The sequence below is a fragment of the Marmota flaviventris genome, chromosome 20 (assembly GCF_047511675.1).
Source record: "Marmota flaviventris isolate mMarFla1 chromosome 20, mMarFla1.hap1, whole genome shotgun sequence".
In the NCBI taxonomy this organism is placed as follows: domain Eukaryota; kingdom Metazoa; phylum Chordata; class Mammalia; order Rodentia; family Sciuridae; genus Marmota; species Marmota flaviventris.
This window is the reverse complement of record NC_092517.1, coordinates 17,688,261-17,712,763: the sequence shown is the minus strand read 5'-3', so window position 1 is coordinate 17,712,763 and position 24,503 is coordinate 17,688,261. Positions and strand designations below refer to the sequence as shown.

General features: G+C 54.7%; 1 protein-coding gene across 1 annotated transcript; it reads left to right on the top strand.

Annotated features, from left to right (window-relative positions):
* Positions 1-4,966: 4,966 nt before the first annotated feature.
* Positions 4,967-23,159, top strand: Ccdc174 (coiled-coil domain containing 174). The gene is made up of 11 exons (XM_027931923.2): positions 4,967-5,087; positions 7,323-7,427; positions 7,797-7,897; positions 12,505-12,563; positions 14,212-14,392; positions 17,030-17,125; positions 17,959-18,101; positions 18,527-18,621; positions 19,027-19,159; positions 21,447-21,599; positions 22,849-23,159. The coding sequence occupies exons 1-11, from the start codon at positions 5,046-5,048 to the stop codon at positions 23,145-23,147; spliced, it is 1,407 nt and encodes a 468-aa protein (XP_027787724.2). The 5' UTR covers positions 4,967-5,045; the 3' UTR covers positions 23,148-23,159.
* The last annotated feature ends 1,344 nt before the right edge of the window (positions 23,160-24,503 follow it).

Genomic DNA, 24,503 nt, shown 5'->3' with positions numbered 1-24,503 from the left:
GAATCAGCATCAGAACCCCACGTCACAGGGCTTGTCCACGGCAAAGCTAATGGGAGACTAATAATATTTTGTTCAGCGGCCTGACCTCCAGACATGGGTGGATTTTGGAGCACGTGAAGCTGGAAGGGTTTTAATTTTTTTTTTTTCTTACTTACCCCAGCACCCACGAGGCGTCTGACCGGGGACACATCCTACAGAAGGGGGTATCTGAGCCAAGTCCTGACATTGGTTAGGTTGAAGAGTATAGACATGAAATTATTATTATTATTATTATTATTATTATTATTATTATTATTTGAGGGTCCTGGGAATTGAACTGGGGGCAATTTATCACTGAGCCACATCCCCAGCCCTTTTTTATTTTATTTTTATTCGATAAGTTGCTCAAGGCCTCACTAAGTGGCTGAGGCTGGCCTCCAACTTGCGATCCTCCTGCCTCAGCCTCCTGAGCTGCACCACTACGGTTTGGAGATGACGGGCCCCCACAAAGCTCCTGTTCTTGCAGGAATATTCAGTGGTAAGCAGGTGTGGTGGTGCCCACATCCAATCCCAGCAACTTGGGAGGCTGAGGCAGGAGGAGTATAAATTTGAGGCCAGCCTCAGCAACTTAGCATCTCAAATTAAAAAAAAAAAAAAAAAAAGATTAAAAGGGCTAGAGATTTAGCTCAGTGGGAAAGTGTCCCTGGGTTTAATCCCCAGCATTGGAAGAAAAATTTTAAAAAGAATATTCAGGAGTATTTTGACTGGACTGAGAGAGCTAGAACCTAATGAGTCCTCCTAGTTTGAATGGATTGGATGATAACCTTTGTCAGGTGGGGTGTGACTAGAAGAGGTGGGTCACTGGGGGTGTGCCTGGAAAGGGTGCATGTTCCCTAAACCCGGTCTTTCCCTCCCTCCATCTCTGTTTCCCTCTTCTTCCTAAGCACACCATGAGCTGAGAAGTTTCCTTCCCGAGGGGAGGCTGAGGCAGGAGGATCACAAGTTGGAGGCCAGCCTCAGCAAAAGCGAGGCCCTAAACCACTCAGTGAGACCCTGTCTCTAAATAAAATATAAAATAGGGCTGGGGAGGGGGCTCAGGGGTCGAGTGCCCCTGAGTTCATCCCCAGTTCCCACCCCACGCCCCTCTGAGGCTGATCAGCCTCACACCCAGCGTCCAGCCCTGGTCCTTCTCCTATGACAATCCGTCTGTCACTAATGAGCCTCACCCTGGAGCTTGTGACAGTCAGGGTTTGATTTGTTTTGTTTTGTTTTTCTCTAAATTACCAGGAGGACTTTTTTTCTTTTCTTTTTTTAATTATTTAAGCAGCAGGAAGCAGCCTGCCCAGCTGATGAAGAACCATCCCTGCCGGCTCGTCCTCAACAGGCCACAGCGGGTGACTCACCGCTGTGTGGCCCAGGCTGGCTGCAGTGGGGACACCCGACTGGCCTAGCGCACTACTGCCCCAAACTCCTGGGCCCAAGCGATCCTCCTGCCTTGCTCAGCCTCCTGAGTAGCTGCAGTACAGTTGTACACCACTGCACCCATCAAGTACTGTTATTAAAAAAAAAAAAACAAAAAAAAAAACTCAGGAAGATGTTAGAATTTATTACATAAAAAACAAAAACAGATTGAGGGTCATGAAGCCAGAGGAACCTGTTTTCCAGGTCCTGGCTCTACAATTTATCAAGCTGTGTGACCTTGGGTCAGTCACTTAACCTCTCTGAACCTCCTTGATCATAAAATGGGGGCTCTCAGAAGTGTCCACCTGTCTGGATTTGGGTGAAGGCCAGTTAGGTGAGTGGTTTACAAGCTGGAATGTAAAGAAAGAAACGTTTCTTGGTTGGGGTAGGGAAGTCGAGCCTGCTGGGGTAACTTTGGCCTGATTATTCGAGGCATTAGGAACTTTTTATGGTTGCCGCGGATCTCAGCCTCCTGTCCCCAACGCTGGCATTCCCCTGCCTCAGAAGGCAGGTACCTCCCATGGTCTTCCCTGCAGATTCAGCCCCTTCCCAGGGGGCTCCAGAGAAAAATGCCCGTTGTGTGGTTCAGTACTGTTCTGGTGACAAGTGACGGGAAAATGGGGGGAACTTGTTGGTTTGTGCCATGAGAAAGCTTAGGGTATCTCTGACGTCACAGTTCTGGAGGCCGGAAGTCCTAGAGCACGGCAGCGGCTTCCGGTGAGGGCCTGCCTCCTGCATCATTCAGTACATGGTGGAAGGCACCCTGGCAAGACAGCATGCAGGCCACCTGGGGGCGGGAGGACTATCAGAGGACCGGCTGAAGGCTGTCCTGACCCAGTCACCTCACCTCTAGACCTGAGCTCTTGGGGACACCTCACCTCGAAACCATAAACCCCCCCAGGCAGGGCCTGGGTCCTGCCCACCACCACCCCATCTCCCCTCCTTCCTCTGCCTGGTTCACGACTGACCTCCTTTCTGACCTAAGGGACTCCCTATTTCCTGTTTGATCCTTAAATTCATTCCCCCCCTTTCTCTTCCAATCCTTTGGTTATGGATTAGCTGGCACCCCCACCCCCCCATGGACACCCGCTCACAGCCTGTGTGCGATAGATCCCCTCAGAAGCCCACAGGGTGTTCACAGCAATCCCCCCCCCCCAGCCTCTGTCTCATCTGCAAAATGGGCACAAGAATCCTCAGTGAGGTCTCCACGGCACGGGAAGAACACTCGGCAGGATTCCCAGTGTGGAGGGGCACTTCGAAGATGTTCATGGACCACATGAATTCATGGATGTGGGAACAAAAGTAAGGGGCCCTGGCCGGGCAGGGTGACGCACACCTGTCATCCCAGCCTCTTGGGAGGCTGAGGCAGGAGGATCACCCTTGGAGGCCGGCCTCAGCAACTTAGTGAGACCCTGTCTGAAAATAAAAAAAAATGAAAAGGGCTGAGGATGTGGTTCCGTGGGTTAAGCGCCCCTGGGTTCAATTCTCAGAACCAAAAAAAAAAAAAAGGGGGGGGGGACAGTCAAGTCCCTGCATGTTACAATTCTGAGGATGAACTTTTAGGACGGAATTGAGGTGCTGGGGCAGAGGCTCCTGGGAATGGAAGGATGGAGGCTGTGTGTGTGCGGCTTCTCCTTCTTCCTCTGGACAATCCCAGAGGGCCACGGGAACCAGCAAGCTCATGGGTCCTCCAAGATCATGCCCCCAGCCCCCTTCCCACCGAGACCACTGCTCTCTTCCCCACAGGACTCAGAGGACAGCAGCCTCCATTACAGGGCCTCTTGCAGGGCCTCCCTCCCCTGGCGGTGGCTGCAGCTCTGTTTGCCTCTATCTGTGTCCATCGAGACCAGGCAGGAAATTAAAAGTGGACATCAGGACATCTGCAATAAGGAGCTCAGGACCCGGGAATGATGTGGGGGCCTCCTCCCCTCCCCCTCCCCCTCCAGGAGGGTCTCGTCTCTGATGGCTGGATTATCTCCACCTCTGGGTACATGAAGGGCGGGGACAGCAGGGAGGGTACAGAGAAGGTGGTGACTGAGGGGACAGAGATCCAGGAGCCCTGTCCCCTGGGAAGGGCCGAGGAGCACACGGTGAGCAGCAGACTTCTTTTTTCTGGAAGAATAGTGGTAAGTTGTTTGAATTCTTTCTCCACCTCCTCCTCCTCCTGTACTGGGGATTGAACTCGGGGGTGCTCTACCCCTGAGCCACCTCCCCAGCCCTTTTAATTTATTTATTTTTTTAATTTTGAGACAGGGTCTCACCAAGTTGCTGAGGCTGGCCTCCAATTTGCGATCCTCCTGCCTCGGCCTCCCGACTCGCTGGGATTGCTGGCGTGCGCCACTGCGCTCGGCATTGCCAGGTCTTTTGACTCTGCAGGGTTCTTAGTACTTCCGTCATCCTCAGTGGCCTGCAGGGGAAGCCCCGTGATCGTCCTCTTGTCCCAGATCTGCAGACTCAGCAGGCCTCTCCAGTTGTAGCTTGCCTCACCTGCTCCGTAGCCTCTGTCTGACACGACCTCATGCCAGGTCGTTCCTTGCAGAAATAGAGACCAGTTGCTTAATCACATGGAGGACAGTAGCACTTCCTCTGGGATTGTCAGGATTAAATAAAACAATCCAGGTGAAGAGTTATCTACAGCCCTGATGTGTAGTGAAATGTTCTTGTTACAGTCGTTATGGTTTGTATCAGTTTCTTCTTGCTGCTATAACAAGCTACCCCAAATTCAGTGTCTTAAAGCTACACGGATTTATTCTCCTACAGTTCTGGAGGTGGCAATGGGCCTTATGAGGCTGGAAGTCACCTGTCCCTCTGGTACTGGCCTTCTGGAGGCCCTACCAGAGGGTCCATCTCTGTCTTTTCCAGCTTCCAGAGGCTGGAAGGGAGAGAGTGGGTCCTCTCGGAGAGCAGAGGGACAAAGTGTCTCCTCCACTCCAGTTTTATTGGGTGTCCCAGAGAAGTTTCCAGAGAGTCCCTCCCAGTGATTCCAACCCAGGAAGCCACCTTCTGGAGTTTATATTCTTATAAACTTGAATATGTGAAGTGGCACAGAATAAGCACTGCATGCAGGTTAGTGATGATTTCTGCGAACATCAACACCATCATTTCCCACGTGGCATGAGTTTTGTGAGAATTAATTAACATGAATTAATTAACAGACGGTGCCCGACATACAGCAGGTCTTCAGTGAGCCCATTGGGTTTTCCCAGTTTCAAGAATCCACCTTCGTTTTTCCTATGCTTGCGCTTGCTTCGCCCTTCTAAAGATGGCGCCCCTCCACCTCCACCACCCAACCCTCCCCACTCAAGATGGCCTCCATTGCAATGAAAGTCATACTTCGCCCTTCTCAAGATGGCGTCGAACACCCGCCCTTTCATACCCTCCGCCCTCTTCAACCCCTGGGCTCCCTCTGACCTTCCCCAAATGGCGGTGAACACAGTACGCACCGCCTACTGACGTCCGCAAGATGGCGCCGAGGTCGGAAACTCACGTCGGAAACTCGGCGTCGCTAGTCAAAGGCATTTCCGGTTGCCGCTGGGGCGGCCTTAGGAGGCCTGGGAGCGCTCCGGAGGGCTGCGTTTTTGGCGCCGGAGACCCTGAAAGTGACCATGGACCGGAGGAAAAAGCCTTTGGACGTTACGGCCTCCTCGGTGAGTGCGGGTGTGACGTAATGCCGCGGGCACCGCCTCCCGACCTCGCGGGTTTCTGCGCTCCGGGCCCCGGACCTGGGCGCTCCGCTCACCGGGACCCGGACCGGCCTCTCCCCGCCCTTAGTTACGGGTCCTGAGCTGCCTTCTCCCCGTGACGTGCACCCGGACCCGGCTCAGCCCGCGGACAGGGATTTGGACCCGGCGACACTTCAGGGCTGGGAATCCCCGGGCCGCAGCCAGGCCGGGCCACCCCCACCGCGGGGACCTGGATGGCCAGCGTGTGTCCCTCTGCAAGGAAGCCCGGCCTGGCCCTGCCCTGCACGCAGATTCCCGTTTGGGGTTCCCCTCCAACCCAGGGGCCAGCTCGTTCTTTCCAGAACATTGCATCTGTCACCTCGTCCCCCGGGGTGGGGGGTGGGAGCGTGCGTCGTGTCCCCTTTGCAGAAACTGATGGGTCAAGGTCCCCACGGGATGTGCTGCGCGGGAGCTGTGAGGTCTGACAGCTTGGAAAGGCGCACGCCTGTCATCCCAGCGTCTGGGGAGGCTGAGGCAGGAGGATCTCCGGTTGGAGGCCAGCCTCAGCAGCTTAGCCAAGCTCTAAGCAACTCGGCGAGACCCTGTCTCCAAATAAGAAATAAAAAGGGCTGGGGATGGGGCTCGGTGGTTAAGCACCCCTGGGTTCAATCCCTGGTACCAATAAATAAATAGAATTCAATTTAAAAAGGTATAAATGTTAAAAGTCACTTTAAAGTCATCAAATGTTCCCTGATGATAGTAGAAATGCCATCTGGGAATTGATCATTTTCTGAACATTTTTCTTTTAAAATAAGAAAGAAGTTGTAGAGTAGGGAGACAGGGTGTGAACACTTGATGTGATTCAGAAGGCTTGGAGCCCCCAGGGTGGCACACGCCTGTCATCCCAGCAGCTGGGGAGGCTGAGGCAGAAGGATCGTGAGTTCAAGGCCAGCCTCAGCAACTTAGGGAGGCCCTGAGCAGCTCAGTGAGACCCTGTCTCTCTATAAAATACCAAACAGGGCTGGGGATGGGGCTCAGTGGGCGAGTGACCCTGAGCTCAATCCCTGGTACCAAAAGAAAAAAGAAAAAAATAGAAGGCTTAAAGATAAAGTGAAATTTTTTTCTCTCCGTTCATCATGGGTGCATCGTAGTTGTACACAATAGTGTCACATGTTTGTCCTCGCACACAACATCACAATATAGTTAGGCTGATACAATTCCCCACTATTTCTCCTTCCCTCCCCCTTTTTGTCTTTAAGAATTTACAACAGTAGGTCCTGAAGGAAACTGTCCTTTGTTGGGCTTCCCCCACCCAGGACTGGGGGACACTGCCACTGAGCCACATCTCCTGCCCTTTTTATTATTTATCAAATTTTGAGACAATCGTCTCACTAAGTTGCTGAGACCAGCCTCGAACTTGCTGTCCTCCTGCCTCAGCCTCCCACATTGCTGGGATTACAGGTGTGCGCCCTGCAGGCCCAGCCTGTCCTCTGCGTTATTAATAATCCTCACCAAAGTCCCTTTTAAATTGATTTCTTCCAAAACAGAGAGCATTGAACTCCGTTGTGCTTATTTTCCTTAAAGGCCAGTCAGTGGTGGACATCTGCTGCACACAGGCCCACGCATATAAGCAGTTGTGCCTGGACCCTTAGGAAGGAAATTGTCATTATGTCCTTTTCTTCAGGGTGGGCTGTGGTGGCTGAGCCAGTGTCAGTTGCCCTTCTCATTAGATCGTAGGCCCTTGGAGGCAGGGACCCTGTCTGATTCACATCTGCTTCCTGCTCTTCAACGGTGACAGTGACAGCACTTAGTGAAGTGTCAGATAGTGGCTGACCAGAGACCGTCCCCTGTAGGATGGTAACTCGTCATGGTGATGAAATGAGGTCACCATAGGGACAAGCCAATGGCAGCACCACTGGGAGCAGAGCCGCATGATGCTTGTGGAATCTGAATCTATAAATGATGCTGACGTCATTTATGTCTTGCCCTGCATTGTCCCCTCCCCCTGTGCCCAGGAGTTTGGAAAGTCAGGCTGGAAATGCACTTGGAGCAGAGCTGGGGGAAGGGGTCTGATCTGGCGTTGGATTCTGCGTCTGAGCCCTGAGTTGCGTGTCCCTGGAGGGGGAGGGACGTCTGGCTTTGGGAATTGCGATCGCGGAGCAACCCTGTCGCGTACTAGAGCCGATGGGACACTCCCGCTCACCTCGTGGTTTATTCCAGTTGGTGGATCTGAAGGCGGAACTCTTCCGCAAACAAGAAGAATTCAAGCAAGAAAAGCATCTGAAAGATTCTGGCGTTTGGGAAAAACCAAAGACAACGAATAAGGTAAAAATAAGACCGAATTGTCTGCCTTGGTCCCAAACCTGGGGTAATTATGCTGTGTTAGGGTTTAGAAGGTGTCGGTGGTCTCTGTGCATATGGATGTGAAGGGGCAAGACCCCTGTCTTGTATTTAGACACCTGCATGAGGCATATGAGACACTGAAATAGAAATCGGTGGGAGTATTTAAGAGCACATTGTCAATCTGTCCACTCTGCCTCATTGGTGCCTGTTTTAGAAAAGGACACTTCGCTGTGGCTTGTTCAGGTTCTCAGGGAAGCCTTGGCCCTGACGCCCTCCTGTTGAGCTGCATGGCTGAGGGTCTGCTCTGGCCAGGGTCGGTGGCGTTTCTGATCTCTTTGAATCACCCTCCAGAAACCCAGCATCTGGAGCAAGCAGAACACAGGAGTCTCCACCCGGGCGGAGAAGGATGCCGAACAGAGGGCCGAGGAGCAGAAGACGCTGGACAGGGCGAGGTGCGTGGGGCTGAGAGCGGAGGCCTCGGGGTCACCCTGGCCACCAGACAGCGTTCAGATCTGACTCTTGATTTCCAAATGTGATGTCGCGTCCCCCTAGTCAGGTGCTGTGTGGACTGTGGGTGCCAACGCAGTGGCTCCTCGCATTCAGGGGGCCTTGGTGTCAGGACCCGTCCCTGCAGATACCTACGGCCAAGGGTGCTTGAGGCCTTTAGGTAAAATGACAAAATATTCGCACAGAAGCCACACGGTCCTGCTGACTGTGGTAGAGTGTTTGCTAAGACAATGTGACTGTGGAGTAAGTAGTGCTGACTCTGTACAGCTTGGGAAAAATCACAAGAAACAGTTCTGTCCACGTTCCACAGAGACACTAACCGCACAGTGCCCACCAGCCACAGTGTGACATTTTTTCCGAATATTTTTGATCCCTAGTGAGTTGAGTGTGGAGATGTGGGATCTGGATATGTAGGTCCGACTGTTCCTCTAAAAAGAATATAATCTGCATTTGTATCTGTTGTTTTACAAAATGATAGAACACAGTCTCGGTTTAAAAGATGAAGAGGATCCTTCCCTGGACTGTTGATAGACACTAATAACATCAACAGGTTTTTGTTTGTTGGTTTCTTTGCTTTTGCACAGTATCAGGGATTGGACTCAGGGAGGCCCTACCTCGGAGATGTGTCCCCAATCCTTTATCTTTTATTCTGAGTCAGGGTCTCACTACGTTGTCCAAACTGGCCTCCAACTTGGGATCCTCCTGCCTCAGCCTCCTGACTAGCTGGGATGCTAGGTGTGCTGCACCGTGCCTGGCCCTGTCCACAGGTTTTTAAAAGGAGTCCCCGTGGTGTGGTTCTGGGTTCTAGGTGGCATGACGTTGGCATTTAGAGACCCTGATTGCCCCCAGACCAGCACAGTGAGCAAGGAGGCTGTAGGGGCCTTTGGAATACTCGCTGGTTTTTCTTCCCCCACTTCCACCCCTCTTCCGCCCCCACGCCCTAGTGTGAGACTGGACTTCTGAATATTTCAGCACCTAACTTGTCCTGCCCGAGAAATTCAGCATGTGAAATGGTGCCATCGATTCTGCAATCCATTTTGGTCTGTATTTCTGATCCTGACAGCTCTCCTAGTACAGTCATGTCCTGTGATGTTTTAAAAAGATGCAGGATCCCAAGATAACCCGTCGCCTTTGCTCCGACCTCTCAGCCCCCTCCGTGTAGCGCAGTCCCCTCTCTGTCCTGTGCCTCTCGTGCCCTTGACTTTGCTGAGCGCCTGGCGGGTGCTTCAACAGCAAGCCCGACCAGGTGGGGTCCTGTTGAAGCTCTGGGTACCAGAGGCTGGCGGGGCCGGTGCGGGTCATCCTGAGTGGTGGTGAGTCTGGTCACCAGGTCAGGGTAGGTCTGCCACATCTGCACTGTGAGGGTGCCCGTCCCCGCTCCTAGTCAGCCGTAGCCTGAGGTGGGAAACTGGAGACTCTGGGTGTCCTGTTTTCCCGCCATGGTCTGTCCTTGCTGGTAGACATGGTGCTCCTCAGTTAGTACACGGACAGTTTCAAAATGGTGATTTTTCTGATTCTGTCTTAATTATTTTTCCATTCAGGCATCTGCAAAGAAGAGACAGGGTCCCCCTTAACTCAGAGAGCCCCAGGTGGTCATGTCTGCCCCGATGGTCATCTATGGTTCTGGACACACTGGGTGATAAAGACTCTAGAGCTGGCAGGTGTGGTAGCTCACGCCTGTCATCCCAGAACCTCAGGAGGCTGAGGCTGGAGGATCACAAGGTGGAGGCCAGCTTCAGCAATTCAGCAAGGCCCTAAGCAGCTCAGGGAGACCCTGTCTCTAAGTAAAATATCAAAAGGGCTGGGGACGGGGCTCAGGGGTTAAGCACCCCTGGGTTTCAATCCCTGGGACCAAAAAATAAATCAATAAAAATACTAAAAATAAAACAAAGACCTTTACAGTCGCCAGCAGTGCTTACTGGGTTGCTCGGCTGTTGTGGCTCTGAAACTCAGGGCAGGATGTCAGCCCACCTGGGGGCGTATTTTCGTGGTGCTTGGCCTGTCTGCAGCTGACCACAGGCTTCACTTAAAGACATGGCCTTTTATAATATTAATTTTTAGAAATTTTTCGGTCCCAGTGATTGAATCCAGGGGAGTTTAACCCCTGAGCCACATCCCCAGCCGTTTTTTGTGATTTTGGGACAGGGTCTAGCCAAGTTCCTCAGGATCTTGCCGCGTTGCTGAGGCTGGCCTTCAATTTGTGATCCTCCTGCCTCAGCCTCCTGAGCCACTAGGACCACAGCCATGTGCCCCGTGCCCAGCTACGGTATGGCCACTGCGACGTCCTTTTGCTATTGAACATGTGCTCAGGACTTTAGTTTTGTGAAACAGGTGCCGAGACCTTGCCCTGTTGTGCTCCAGCAGAGTCTGTCTTGTACGTGGTTGTGCCTTTCCTCCCCAGTGACTGTCACCCAAGGCCCTGGTTTCCCTGGTCTGTGGGATGTTTCCTCCCCGGGGCTCAGAACCAGGAAGGGCCGCCCGGGCTCCTCCCCTGGGTGGGTCACAGCTCCATTAGATGGCACACCGTGAAGCAAGGTGGTCTCTGGTGCGCGGTAGGTGGCAGGCGCAGCGTCCCTTCCTCTCACACTCTGGGTCCCATCTTCCATCCTCAACCAAAGAAATTGCTCTTGAAAGTCACCAACGTCTTCCTTTGCAGAGTCCAGTGGCCATTTCTCTCTTGGCTTCCTTTGTCCTTGGCAGACCGTTCCTGCCCCCCAACCCTGTCACCTCCTGCGCCAAACATTTTTCTGATTTTTGGTCCTGGGGGTGGAGCCCGGGTGCCCTGCCCCAGCACAGCCCCGGCCCTTTTCATTCCTTATTTGGAGGCGGGGGCTCACTGACTGCCCAGGCCGCCCTTGAACGTGGCCCTCTGGCTCACTGGGATCACAGCTGTGGGCCGCCGTTGGCTGCACTGGACCTCCTGTCCCCCGCCTCCCTCTCCTAGCTCCCTCTGCCACCCTGCTCCCACCTGGCACTGCGCCCTCCCCTGCGCCCTCCCCTGCCTGGTCGCACTGCCTGCCCCATCGCCCTGTGCTGGGCCTCCTCTGGCTTACTGGTCACCCTCAGAGGGCTGTCCCCTGGCCACCATCCCTGAGTCAGCATCCCACCTGCTTCTGGGCTCTTGACACCTTGGGGTTCTGTTTTGATTTTTTGAAGTTGTCTGGTGACGACAGCAACAGCCTGTGAGGGCCCAGTCACTGCACCACGCCTCCCAGACCAGAGCCGCTGGGCAGGAGTGGGCCTCGCTGCATCCTCCTAGGACAGAGCGTGGCCGTGGGAGGCCTGTGGTGGGGACTTGCTGCCTGTGGGAAGTCAAAGGGGACCCTGCTGCCCTGGACCATGGCCGTCTCCAGGGCGACGGGGCTGTGCGTGTGGCATCTGGCTGATCCCCAGGACGGCCTGGGAGGCAGTAGCCTTGGGTTTCCTTTCTCCGTCTGTCCGGGGGAACTGAGGCCCAGAAAGGTCAGTAGCTTGTCACAGCAGCGACCCAGGACTTCACAGGCTCCGGATGACATTAGAGATGAAATGGCCCATTGTGACGAAGGTCATTCTCAAGAGGAGGAGCAGGTGACCTCTGGGTGCTTTCCTATCATTGAGTGTTTCTGGATTAAAGATCCGCCTGCCCTCCCAGCCGGCCTGCGCCTGCGAAAAATAAATGTCACCCGCGTCCATCTGAGCAGAGAGGCTGCTTCACCGAAATGCCAAGTTGTCGTCTGCTCTTTATTAGCAAATGTGTCCCCATCCATTATTCATGCCCTCCGCCAAACAGACTTGATCTTTTTTTTTTCTTTTTTCTCTCGAGGTCCTGGGGGTTGAACCCAGGACGCCCCACCCCCCGGCTCCATCCCTCAGTTGTTATTTTCTACTTGGAGATGAGGCCTTGCTGGGTTGCCCAGGCGGGCCTCGACACTTCATCCTCCTTCCTCAGCCTCCCGAGTTGCTGGGATCACAGGTGTGCACACGGCACGCACATCATCATGGTTTTTAAAGAATTTTTTTATACCTTTATTTATTTATTTTTATGTGGTGCTGAGGCTCGAACCCAGGGCCCTGCACGTGCGAGGTGAGCGCTCTACCCTGAGCCCCAGCCCCAGCCCCGTTATTGTATTTTTAATAGACTTCAGAAGTTGGTTTTCAGGTCCACGAGAGGCCAGGGCCGTGTCTGAAGCAGCCATGCATAAAGCTTGGTCTCCACTTTGGTCTCCTGTCCAGCATCCACGACTAGAAGATGTCTCTGTTCCCAGGCATCTCGTTTGCTGTGGATTTCGGTTGCGTTAGCAGTTAGGTTGAGTAGTGGGACCTTGTCATTTATTCGTTCAGTCCCATGTTCACTAAGGGGCTGCTGTGGCCAGGTGTGAGGTCCTGGGACACTGGGACACATGTCCTTGGGGCCGTGGGGCTGTCCTAGCTCAGCCTGTTGGCCGTTAGTTGTGGCCACCTCGTTAGCCAGGCCTCCTGGGCAGATGGCAGCTGTCAGGCTGAGGGGGTGGCCCCTCACCAGGAGGGACAGTTGGGAGGCCATTTCTAATACTTGTGTCTTTTTTTCTCCCAGGGAAAAATTGGAAGAAAAAGCCAAGTTATACGAAAAAATGACTAAAGGAGACTTTGTAGGTAAGTGTGTTTATTTATACTGATTGATTCTGAGTTATTACTTTATTTGTTACTGTTAGAAGAGTGAGAGGGCTGGGCTGGGGCTGGGCTGGCTGGGGCTCGTTGGCTCGCCTGGCCTGCGGGAGGCCCTGGGTTCAAGCCTCGGCACCCCCCAAAAGTAAACAAATAAATAAAAATAACTAAGAAAATCCTGCTTTCTCTGGCGGCACAGGAACAGTGCAGAGCGACTTCCAGGTTGCCCTGTGGGTGCTGTGCAGGGTGCTGGGGGGAGACAGCCAGCACGGGCCCAGCCGCTCAATGTCTTCCCTCAGGGACAGATGTCCCCAGGTAGAGAAAGAGGGCACAGGACCAGGCACAGTCAGGAAATAAGGTCTAAATGAGCCTCCCTTACTTACCTACAGTCACAGCTGCGTTTGAGCAGGGGAAAGGCAGGGTGGAGTCGTGGTCATACCAGGCCCTAGGGTTCTCTTTTCTTTTTACTATTTTGATTTTTAATTTTTGGTGGGGAGTGTGCGAGGAGAACTGAGCTCAGGGACACTCAACCACTGAGCCCTATCCCCAGCCCTATTTTGTGTTTTATTTAGAGGTAAGATCTCGCTGAGTTGCTTAGGGCCTCCATTGCTGAGGCTGGCTTTGAACTCACGATCCTCCTGCCTCAGCCTCCCCAGCCACTAGGGTCCCAGGCAAGCACCACTGCCCCCGGCTCCTTGTATTTTTTAATCATATTTCCACGTCGTGCTTATGGCTGCTTTGAAGCAGTGATAATAAAACCCTTCCCTCAGACCCCCAGAAAAAGAAAGTCCAGCTCAGAGTTAGCCATCAGTGGGACAGGCTTTTATGGAGCAGTGTACATTCCATTCCCAGAGGACAGGGACCGTGGGTCTGTGGCCGGGTGATTATCGGGGGGGAGGGGGGCCGTGGGGTGCCCCCTAAGGTGTGCAGAGCTGGAGCAAAGCCTTCTGCAGGGTCCGGGGAGCAGATGGGTGAGGGAGGGGCTGGCCAGCAGGAGCCCAGCCTGGGACCCGGGTGTAGCTAGGGGGCAGGCAGGGCTGGCCCGGGTCACCGCTGCCTCTCCTAAGTGCGACCTGAACCCAGCACGGTGGCATTTCCCTTAACCTGTGCACGCAGGAGCTGTCCTGGGTTAAGTTAATGTCGGGGTGGCTGCGTGACTGTCCCTGTGTTCTGGTCCTCAGTGACCGAGGCCCTGCGGGTGGACATCACTGCCCCCTGTGTGCCTTGCAGAGCGCGCCTGGGCCTGTCTGAACGCCAAGGCCACTGGCTGGAAAAGAAGTCCTCTCCCTGTGTGAGGCAGGGGACGCGGCCTTGGGTCTGGGAGGTGTGTGGGGCCTGCAGCAGAGCACGGTCCCCATCCTCACCTGATGGCCTGAGAAAGGCAGGGCTGTGGCGTCCCCAGGGCGTCCTGAGACGCGTGGCAGGAAACTGCAGCTTCTGTGTGTGTCCACGATTCCCGTGGCCTGCTCCCAGCTCCGTCAGGGGCGGGCACCTCTGTGCCTTGGTGACCTTCCCAGGGTGGGGGCATTGACTGCTGAGCTGGCAGGAGCAGTGGAGCCTCCCGGTGACCTGGGACAGGGTCCTGGGTGCTTCCCTTCCGTGACGTCGAGGCCTGAATGTTGTCCCTGTGTCCTAGACGAGGAGGTGGAGGAGCTGTACCTCGTGGACTTCACCCAGAAGATCATAGACAAGCGCAGGGAAATGGAGGCATCCGGTGCCACCAGAGAGTCCCGGAACACGGCCGAGAGGGACGAGGAGGACGACGAGCGTCTCTCAGAGAAAGACATACCTCCTCCCCAGGACCCCGGTGAAGAATGGTGGGTGTGTGGGGGGGTGCTGTGTGTTGGTTTTCTGTCTTTGGACCCTTTATGTTTTAGTACCAAGGCTTGGACCCGGGGACACTCAACCCCTGAGCCCTGTCCCCAGCTCTATTTTGCATTTTATTTAGAGACAAGGTCTCCTTGAGTTGCTTAGGGCCTCACTTTTGTTGAGGCTGGCCTTGACCTCACGATTCTCCTGCCTCAGCCTCCCCAGCCCCTGGGATGACAGGTGTGCGCCACCGCACCCCTGACTGGGGACCCCTGTTAAGTGAGGGCGGTCAGCGTGTCACAGAGGTCAGGCAGCGGCTCCCACAGAGACAACAGCGATCACATGTGACGACCGAGCCCTTTCTGTCATCCAGCGCTGTGCCAGGCCCAGGGGTGCTTGGGGACGTCCTCAGCACTTTGCTCCCCGACACCGAAGAGCTGTTTAGGCAGAAGCGGGAGCCCCCAGTCGAGCCCCGCTGTGGCCATGTCATTTTCCAGCCATGGGGTCTGGGCCTTGTGGCCTTGGACAGCTCCACTGCCACCCGCTGCTGCCCGTGTGACCACAGTCACCTCTCTGACCTCGGAGGCCCACTTCCCTCATCTGTAAGGTGGAGGCTGCAGTGTGTGACCTTTGCTTTGTGGCCAACCGGGGCCACTTGGGTGCTGCTCTCCGGAGGCCCCCAGGTGCCTGGGGAGCTTTGTCACGGGCGATTTCTGGGTGCCACCTCCGTGTAGGTGAAGGGGTGGGGACAGAGCCCGGGCTTTCCTCATAGAGACCAGAATGACAGTCCCACTGTGCTGGAGTCTCTGCCTACGACATTGTCTTTAGGAGCCCTGTTGGGCAGTGCCTGAGGGCCCCGGGCACCTCTGACCCCTTCCCTGCCGACCCTGCCCCTGTCCTGCCTTTGAGCCTCAGGGGGCTGCACTGGGGGGGGGCGGGCAGTTCTCACCAGCTGCCCGGGGAAGTCGGTGGGTGGCCTTTGTTAGCGATTTTCCGCCCTCGGCCCAAGGTAGCATTTTATTGGGATAAAACAGACGTCATCTCTACTGTCTAGGACTCCTAGCTGGGTGGCTGGGTGTGGGGTAGCTGCACACTAAAAGACAGGGTCCCGTCCCTTGTCACAGCCCTTCGTCCCCATTGCTAATCTAAGTGATTTGTCCCTCCTGTAAACTTGGGTGACACTTAATGCACTCCCTGCTTTGGGGGATCTTAAGTTATGATTGACATTTGCCAGGAAAACATCCAAGAAGACATAGGGTCGTCCTTGGGTCCTGCCTGATCACATTGGCCTCTCCTGGGCCCGCGCGTCACCCTCCCCAGAGCCCTTTGGAGACGGAGTGACATTAACCGTCCTTGGAGTCACCCTTGGTTCCCCTCATTGGCCCCAGACGGGGCTTGCTCAGGGACGAGGGACCGCTGATCTGACAGCCGCCACCGCCGCCCTGCTCTGCTTTGAGGGGTCTGAGCTGGCGGCCTCAGAAGCAGAACAGACCCTTGAAAGCACTGATGTCTCCTGTAGACCTTTGGCTTATTAAGGCCTCTGTGATCACGAGCGATTTGCCAGTGGATTGAAGAGCTCCGGGGGCACGTGCGGTGTCACATGCCACCCTGTGGTGAAGGAGGACGCACCGCAAGCAGTTCTGACGCTTTGTGTTTTGTTTTGTTTTTAAACCAAGCTCCAGAATCCAACTGCTTGGAAACTCCTCTGAGGAGTTAAGTTCCAGGTGGTGGAAAATCTTCCCCCCAAAATACCGTAAATAATCCCTCAGACCATCTGGCCGGTTGTCTTCCCTCCCATTCATTAGAAAAGGGGAAGAAGCTGCTTTCTACAGTCGGAGGATCTGCTTCTCCGCTGGATCAGCGGTGGGGCCACAGACGGGAAGTCCAGACCCTCGGGTTCTAAATCAGGGGCCATTGATCAAAATCAGTGTTGCCCGCTAGGAAGGGAATGGCCAGCCGGAGAAAGCCCGGCCCATGGAGTCTGAGTCTGATGGTTCCACCAGTTAGTCCTCATTGAGGTCCCACTGTGCGCCCAGGGCCCTGCTGAAGGCCGGGGACACCCCCTGCCCATAACTTCTCCGGAGAACGCGTCATAATGTGGGTGAAATGTCAGCATCTCCCTCCTGTCCTGCCCCCGTGTCCCCACCATCTAGACCAGGCAGAGACCAGGACAGAGGTGAATTGTTCGGTTTCCTGCTAATTAAAGCCCAGAAAACACAATGACATATGATAAGCGATTTCTGACTCCTTGGGAAGAATTGTCCCCGTTGGAAGAAATAAAGGAAATAGAAAGTCAGACTCGAGAAGAATTAAGGAAATGGGCAGTGGGGACCCAGGGGACAAAGTGAAGTCACGGGATGCTGACGCAGTGTTTGTGACCACCCGACAACATGCAGTGGGTTCCCAGGTGGCGGGGCAGGTTTCTCGGTGGGAGAGTCACCTTTGAAACCAGAGGCGGAGTGTCAGCTGTGGTCTCTGAAACTGAAAGGTCTGGTGGAGGCCCTTGGGCCTCAGCCCGTCGTGTGCCAGTGTTGAGAGGCGTGTTCTCGGTGGTGGCTGAGCCTGCGTCCCCTCCTCGCCGGCTCCACCTCCCTGACCTGGGGACCGGGGTGCCACGCCTTCTCACGCCTTGTCACTGATTTCAGGGTGGATTACGTGGACTCTCTGGGGCGATCCCGGCGCTGCATGAGGAAGGACCTGCCGGGTCTGCTGGAGATGGACAAGAACCTGCAGGGGAGACTGTGAGTACCTCGGCACCCCTGGCCAGGTCCGCGCGGCCACCTCCCTGCGTTAGGTGGTACGTAGTCATAGAGGCTCTGTTTCCTTCACAGAGCACTTAGTGAAGGTGTCCAGTAGGTGGCCTGCCCGTACGTACGTGGCCCACACTCAGGGACAGTCTTCCCTTGTGTCCTGAACTCCTGGTCCTCAGCCGTCCTCCTGCCTCAGCCTCCCAGGTGGCGAAGGCTGCTGTGGGCACCTGCTCTGATCATCTGTGTGTCGCAGCTACTGAAAGGAACTGGTGGAGCTTAGGGGCTGATGACAGAGTGACCAGTGCAGAGGGAGGCCAGGGCAGGCCCACAGGCGAGCCTTGGTGGACATGGGGCCTGAGAACCAACACCCCTTCACTCACCCACAGGCAGGTGGGGTGGGCAGCCTTGGCTGACTTGCTTTCCCTTTGATCGTCTTTGGGTTTTAAACTCAAGGCCCCATCACTCCCTTCCCTTCATGGGATCGAACTTGCTGAAACATCCGGGAACAGAGTCCTTCTTCCATGAGCCACTTCTGTATGAAAAGTGTTAGGAAAAACGCCACCTCGTCCCACCCCCAGGTTCGGGCATCCTGTGGACAGGCCTGGGCTCTGCACTGGAAAGGACAGCGGCCACCTCGGCCACCTCAGGACAGGAGGCCCCCCTGGGTGCAGTGTTGGGCAGCTCTGTGTCCCTGGCGGCCATGCACACAGGCCCTAGTTCCTCCTACCAAACAGTGCTGCTTTCCCCTGGTCCCCGCCGCTGAGCTCCAGCAGGGCCGCCCCCGGGTGACCTGCAGCGAGCCTTACTGTGCCGTGTCCCCCCAGCTTCGTCAGTCCTGCCAACGAGAAGACCCTGCTGTCCGAGGACATGAGGAAGGAGCTGCAGCGTCAGCAATGGGAGGAGGAGGAGCGGGAGGCCCTGCAGCGGCCCGTGGGTCCCCTGCACTACGAGGACATCCGGGAGAACGGTATTGCTGGTCCCTCGCAGCTTTTCAAGCCACTTTCTAAGATCGTGGCCTGGGGGCAGGTGTAACGGGGAGCATTCACAGGTGGTCGCTCTGGCAGAGAAGACCCTGCCCTGGAGTGATGCCCCTTGCCCACTCGAGAGCCCAGGGGACACTCACATGGAGAACGTCTCCCTCCTGCAGCGTCTGTGGACCCAGCTGTTATGTACAGCTGTGGCTGGAGGTGGACGCATCTTTGCAAACAAGATGAAAACTAGTTCCAACTTCGTTTTTGTTCTTTGGCTTAATTGTGCATTTAAAAAATGGAACATTTTAAAACACCTGTGCAAAGAGCAATGGTTCCTTTTGGGTGTGGTTGGGAAATCTGGTCTGAGCATCGTCTGGTGCTCAGGGAAGTCTGATCTCTGCATCTCACTGACTCCTTCCAGAGGCCCGGCAGCTGGGTGTTGGGTATTTTGCCTTTGCCCGAGACCAGGAGCTGAGGAGCAAGCAGATGAAGACCTTGGAGACGCTGCGCGAGCAGGTACGTGGGCAGCACCCACCTGTCAGGGAGAACGTTCGGCCTTTGGTTTCAAGATGCTCTTCTTAAACTTTCTAAGACTTTTTAAGAGTCATTTTCTTTTTCTGTTTTTGGTAGTCGTGTGTGGACAGATGCCTTTATTTTATTTATTTTCCTGTGGTGCTGGGGATGGAACCCAGGGCCTCCCACGTGCCGGGCCAGCGCTGTGCCTGTGACCCCGGCCCCTAGAGAGTCCTCACAAGAGCACCTCCTAGGTCTTCATTCTCAGCGTCCCCATGGTAGCTTCTCAGATGTGCTGTGAGAACCAATGAGTCTGTCTGTTCTTAGAAGAAAACTATTTCATCCTTTTGGAAAGAAATATTGTGAATCTGACTCCAAAAAAAAATCATTTTCTGGCTTTTTCTCTAGACAACAGATCAGAGAATCAAACGGGAAAACATAAAGGAAAAGCGGAAGGCTCTGTTGGAAGCCAGGCTGGCCAAGCTGCGCCAAAAGAAGATGAAAAAGTCAAAAGACGACGGAACGGAAGAGGGCGACCCAGGTAGCGCGCGGCTCAGGGCTCTGACCCTCAGGAGGGGAAGCTGTTCCGTCTGCGTCCCCCCGCAGGGCTGCTGTGGGGAGCGAGCCGCAGTTTACCTAAGCCTTTAACAGCAGCTTGGGGGTCCTGCCACAAGCAGTGTGTGTGACCAGAGAGATGCAGATGACACTGAGATACTTCTGCACAGCAGACAGATGATTCACTGGGCGGCCTCCTAACGTGGTGGTTAGTCACCAAGACCCAAAGGAAAGCACCTTAAGGGAAAGTGAAGTCAGGCTTATATATATGTTATCATGCACTTAACATCTTTACTTTAAATTTATTTTTTAAATATACCAAACAATTGTGCGTATTTACGGGGTCCACGTGACGTGTGGATAAGTGCATGCGTGTGTAGCCCTTTCTTGGGCCAACGCCCAGCACACCCGACTGTGTGGGTGGGGGAACTTGCTGTTACATATTCGTACAAGTGCACTGTATGTGTCATTCTTAAACCAGGGCAAGTGTGTTCATTAGGCCTCTATGGGGAAACATTCACACTTCCTCCTGGTCTTTTAGACATCTTTTTTTTTTTTTTTAACTAATGGCTGTAGTACTTTTTAAAATTCATTCTAATTACGCGCATATGACAGCAGAATGACAGCAGAATGCATTTTGAGTCATTGTGCACAACTGCAGCACAACTTTTCACTTTTCTGGTTGTACACGATGTAGCGTCCTTTCATAGGTGCAGTCATACGTGTGCCTGGGTAATGACGTCCTTCTCATTCCACCGTCTTTCCTGCCCCCATACCCCCTCCCCACCCCTCCCTCCCCTTTGTCCCTACCCCTCCAATCCTCCCATGCCCCCTCCCCCTTTATGGATCAGCCTCAGGTTTTGGGGATTGGCTGACTTCACTTAGCATGATATTCTCTAACTCCATCCGTTTACCTGCCAATGCCATACTTTTATTCTCTTTTATGGCTGAGTAATATTCCACTGTGTATATGTACCACACTTTCTTTATCCATTCATCTGTTGAAGGGCATCTAGGTTGGCTCCACAGTTTAGCTATTGTGAATTGTGCTGCTGTAAACATTGGTGTGGCTGTGTCCCTGTAGTATGCTGTTTTTAAGTCCTTTGGCTATAGACCGAGGAGTGGGACAGCTGGGTCACATGGTGGTTCCATTCCCAGTTTTCTGAGCAGTCTCCATGTTGGCTGCCCTGTTTGCAGGCTCACCAGCAGTGTGGGCCTTTCCCGCATCCTCTTGCTTTCAAATTCATTCATAAACTTGGTAGTGAAATAAAACTTCAGAGACATGAATATAGATTACCAAAAAACAGTGCTGCAGCAGTTGGTGACTGGGCACTGGGGGCACAGCATCCCGTGGCTACGCTGCTCAGTGCTGTCCCACTAGCTTCCTGTGTGCGGGATGGAGAAGCAGCTGAGCTACTGCAGTGGGGACCCTTGTGGGGCAGAGAAGACAGAGGCCTGTTTCTCCCTTTAGTTCTTCAGAGGTGGCCGGGTGGGGGGCTCGTAGGGCAGCTCTGCCCCAGGGGGTCCTCCGCATCCTGCTGTCCTGGAGGCCAGAGCTCTCCCCAGCTCCCACTCCCCATCAGCCCAGGGAAGGGGCCAGGAGGAGAGGGGAGCCGCTTCCTCTTGAGGAACGTGGGTCAGAAGTCACCCGGAACCTGTGCTTTGACACCCCACAGGCAGGGCTCAGGCCCAGGGCAGACAGGCTGCAGGCGGGGCAGGGGGGCTGGGAAAGGCTCCTGGGAGGGACCTCGGGCTGCAGTGAGCCGTTTTCTAACATCTGAGCAAAACCTCAGTTAGCCCTGAAAGGACACCAGAAAGATCTAGAAATCTGAAAACTTTCATATAGGTGTCGTGGTTTTGTGCAGGGTGAGCTCTTCGTGTTGCCTGCTTTTTTGCTGTGTGTCCTGAATGTCCTCATTCCCAGCTGTGAAGGGTCACTGCGGTGTTTTTCAGAAATCGTCTCATTTAAAAATTTTAAAATCTGGCCCGAATGGCGCAGCCTGGAGCAGGTCCCGCTCTGCACCCCCAGCCTCCGCTGCTGGGCTGGGAGTGTGACTCGGGTTGAGGACTTGGGGCTCTTCTGGTCCTGAGATCACCAGTTGTGCAGCAGAGACGTGGTGGGGACAGAGACTCGTGTCTACCCTGCCTGGGGTCTGACCCCTGTGGGACATTGCTGAGCTGAAGTAAGTCCTGAGCGCCACTTGTCTCTCAGGAGTGGCATGTCTGGTTCTTCCGTTGTCATAATGAGGACTTTGTTTCCTTACAAAAAACAGACACAGCTGTTATCGGGCCTCCGGCTCCAGAACCAAAAGCTGGGCCAACTCCGCCTCCTGCCACCCAGAGCAGCAAAGTCGAAGTCATCATCCAGGAGAGGAAGGACACCAAGCCCGGAGTGCCGCACGTCCGCGAGTGGGACAGAGGGAAGGGTAAGCGAGGCCGGGCAGGCGGCAGGTGGGCTGTGCTGGCTTTGCTTTTATCAAAGTGGGGTCCTGGGGGTTCTCGCTCTGTTTCTCATTCTTCCGGGCTGGGCACATGCCCCTCCGCTGAGCCACAGGCCCAGCTCCGTGGTGGGTCTTAGGGTCCCTCGAGACTTAGGAACCCAGACCCTCACACTGATCTTGGCATGCTCGCCACCAGCTGTTTGTGAACACAGCTAGAAAACATCCTGGGAAAGGACCAGGATGTACCCACAAAGCCCTCATGGAGAGAGAGAGAGAGCATGCGCGCATGTGTGTGTGTGTGTGTGTGTGTGTGTGCGTGTGAGAGAGAGAAGCACTTGGGGAGCAGGATCCATGCCCTCCCGTGGTTTCACACTTCTGGAACATCACTTTTCAGGAACTACTTTAAGGTGTGGGGATGCAGGTCTGGTGTTGGGAAGCCCCTGTCCAGCAGTCTCCCGTGTGCACAGTGGAAGTGACTTGCGTGCCCCCCTTAGCCTGGCTCCCCCGTGAGCAGACTTGTCTGTAAACTCATTCCTGCAAGTTGACCGAGGGCCTGCAGCAGCCTCTCCTGGGGAGTCCGGCTTGAGCCTCCTGGGAAGGGATCGTTCTGGCAGAACCTGAGGTGCGCTGCCCGGGCCGATGCGATGCAGAGCTAAAGAGCGGGAAACGCCAGAGCCACTTAGAAATAGAGTAGAAAAACCAGTCAGGCTGGGCCTCACAGCCCACTTCACACCTTCAAACGCTCAGTAAGGACAAGATTTGTGTCTGGGTGCCGAGTGCCTCCCCATGTCTGACAGTCTTAACATTCTCTGTTTCATGGAGTGTAGTGGAGTCGTTTCTCCCCTCTCTTAGCCTGACTTCTTGCAAGTATTTATTGCATATATTATATAATACGGTCTTGTTGTTGCTGTCCTTGTTCTTCAGAGAATTTGTGATTTTTAAAAATACAGATATAATAACTGAGCAGGGCAGGGTGGAGCATGTCTGTAATTCCAGCAGCTCTGGAGGCTGAGACAGGAGGATCACAAGTTCGAGGCCAGCCTCAGTGACTTAATAAGACCCTGTCCCAAAATAAAAAATAAAAAGGGCTGGGGATGTGGCTCAGTGGTGAAGCACCCCAGGGTTCAATCCCTGGTACCAAAGAAAAAAGATGCACAACGATTGAAAAACGATAACTCTAAATTTAACTGATTCATCAGTCAGTCCTAACAGTACTCTTTCTTATTGTCACCAGAATTTTCCTTTGGGTACTGGTCGAAGAGACAGTCAGACCTGCGGGCCGAGCGAGATCCCGAGTTTGCCCCGCCATCGGATTACTTTGTGGGTCAAAAGAGAACTGGTGCTTTCAGTGGCCAGACGTGGAACAGACCTGGACCAGCACTGGGTGACCCAGGGCAGCGGTCTGGCCAGAGCCAGGAGCCCAGCTCCGCACAGTCACCGTCCTCCTCTGCCCCTGGAGGCCCACCCCAACCCCCCAGGGTCACCTTTGAAACTCTGGATGAGATGATATCCTATTACAAGCAAGTGACATGACCTCGGAAAGCATTCTGGCTTGGTGTGTGCTGTGGACGGCGTCTTCCTCTCAGAGAGGGGACCCAGCTTTAGGGACAGGGCTTCCTGTCCTCCTGTACTGTCCCTGGAAGGCCTGGGCTCCAGGCTGGATTTCCCACGAGGGACAGAAGGGGGTGGGACGAGAACCGCTGGCAGTGGGGCGGTTCCTTCCTCTCTGATGGGTGGGGGCTCCCTGTGTCCCTTCACGCAGCCCTGATCCAGTGAGGGTCCCTGGGATTGCAGCTGTGCGGCTGTGGAGGAGGAGCGTGGGTCCCGAGGAGCCTGGGACTGGTCCGTGCCCACCCGTGACCTAGATCCAAGGTCCCGTTCCCAGACCCTGCGAATCCCTGCGCCTTCATTCCAGGGATCCAGCTTCCAGGTCCCTTGACCGGGCACAGGTGGGGGACGGTGAGCGGGGGACAGGATGATCCAGCATCCACGAGGACCCTGGAGCTGGTGGCATAGAGTCACACTGCCATGGTGAGACCAGGGAAGGGCACTTCATAAGAGGCCAACGAGGAAGTCCTTGACATGCTTCTGCCGTCACACTGTCCCTTACACACACCTGCGTGCACAGCGGCCGTCTGACAAGTGTGTTCAGGACCTGGGCATCCCGGAGGCTGCTGGGCCCAAAGCCTGCTGCTCTTTAGTTGTGACAAGTAAAGCCGTTCGGCTCGCCGGCCCTCCTGCCCCTTGGTCCCCTGTCCCTCAAGCCTCGCTCACTCCCTGGAGCCTGCTTGGGTCAGATTCAGGGCTGCGTGGAGTGAGCAGGGGTCCCTGGGGCCTTACTAACAGGGTGAGCACTGTCTGAGCCACCCAGGCCCTGAGAAAGCCACCTCTGAACTGTAGAAAGACGGGCGAAGCCATCAGACCTGTGTCATGGTGTCACCAGTTGGTCTCGTCATCAAACCCTCTTTCCACACCTACTCGTTGGACCCCACTAAGCCAGCTGCCTTTTCTGCAGAAACCGACAGGTGACCCTAAAATCCACCAGGAGATGCAGGGGACCCTGAGTAGCCACCACAGTCTTGTCAGAGGACAGAGCCTGGGGACTGTCACTGCCCAAGGCACAGACTCACTGCGCAGCCCCAGTCCGTAATCCCGAGGGCCTGGTGTTGGCCCAGCACAGGCCGCAGGTCGGGGGCCAAGCTTGCTTCAGGGTCTGCTGGTTTTCGATAAGGACAAGGCCAAGACCTTCCAGGGGGAGAGAGGAGCCTCCCAGCAGGGGGCTGGGACCCCCGAACGTCCCAGGCACAATAATGACCTTGGGCTTTTATCTTGTCCCATAGACAAAAATCAAGCAAAAACTTAAATATCAGGAGTAGAAGAACCAACAGC

Coding starts and splice junctions, on each gene's coding strand:
- Ccdc174 (XM_027931923.2), top strand. CDS start 5,046: ATGGACCGGAGGAAAAAGCCTTTGGACGTTACGGCCTCCTCG. Junction 7,428..7,796: donor AACCAAAGACAACGAATAAG/GTAAAAATAAGA, acceptor ATCACCCTCCAG/AAACCCAGCATCTGGAGCAA. Junction 7,898..12,504: donor AAGACGCTGGACAGGGCGAG/GTGCGTGGGGCT, acceptor TTTTTCTCCCAG/GGAAAAATTGGAAGAAAAAG.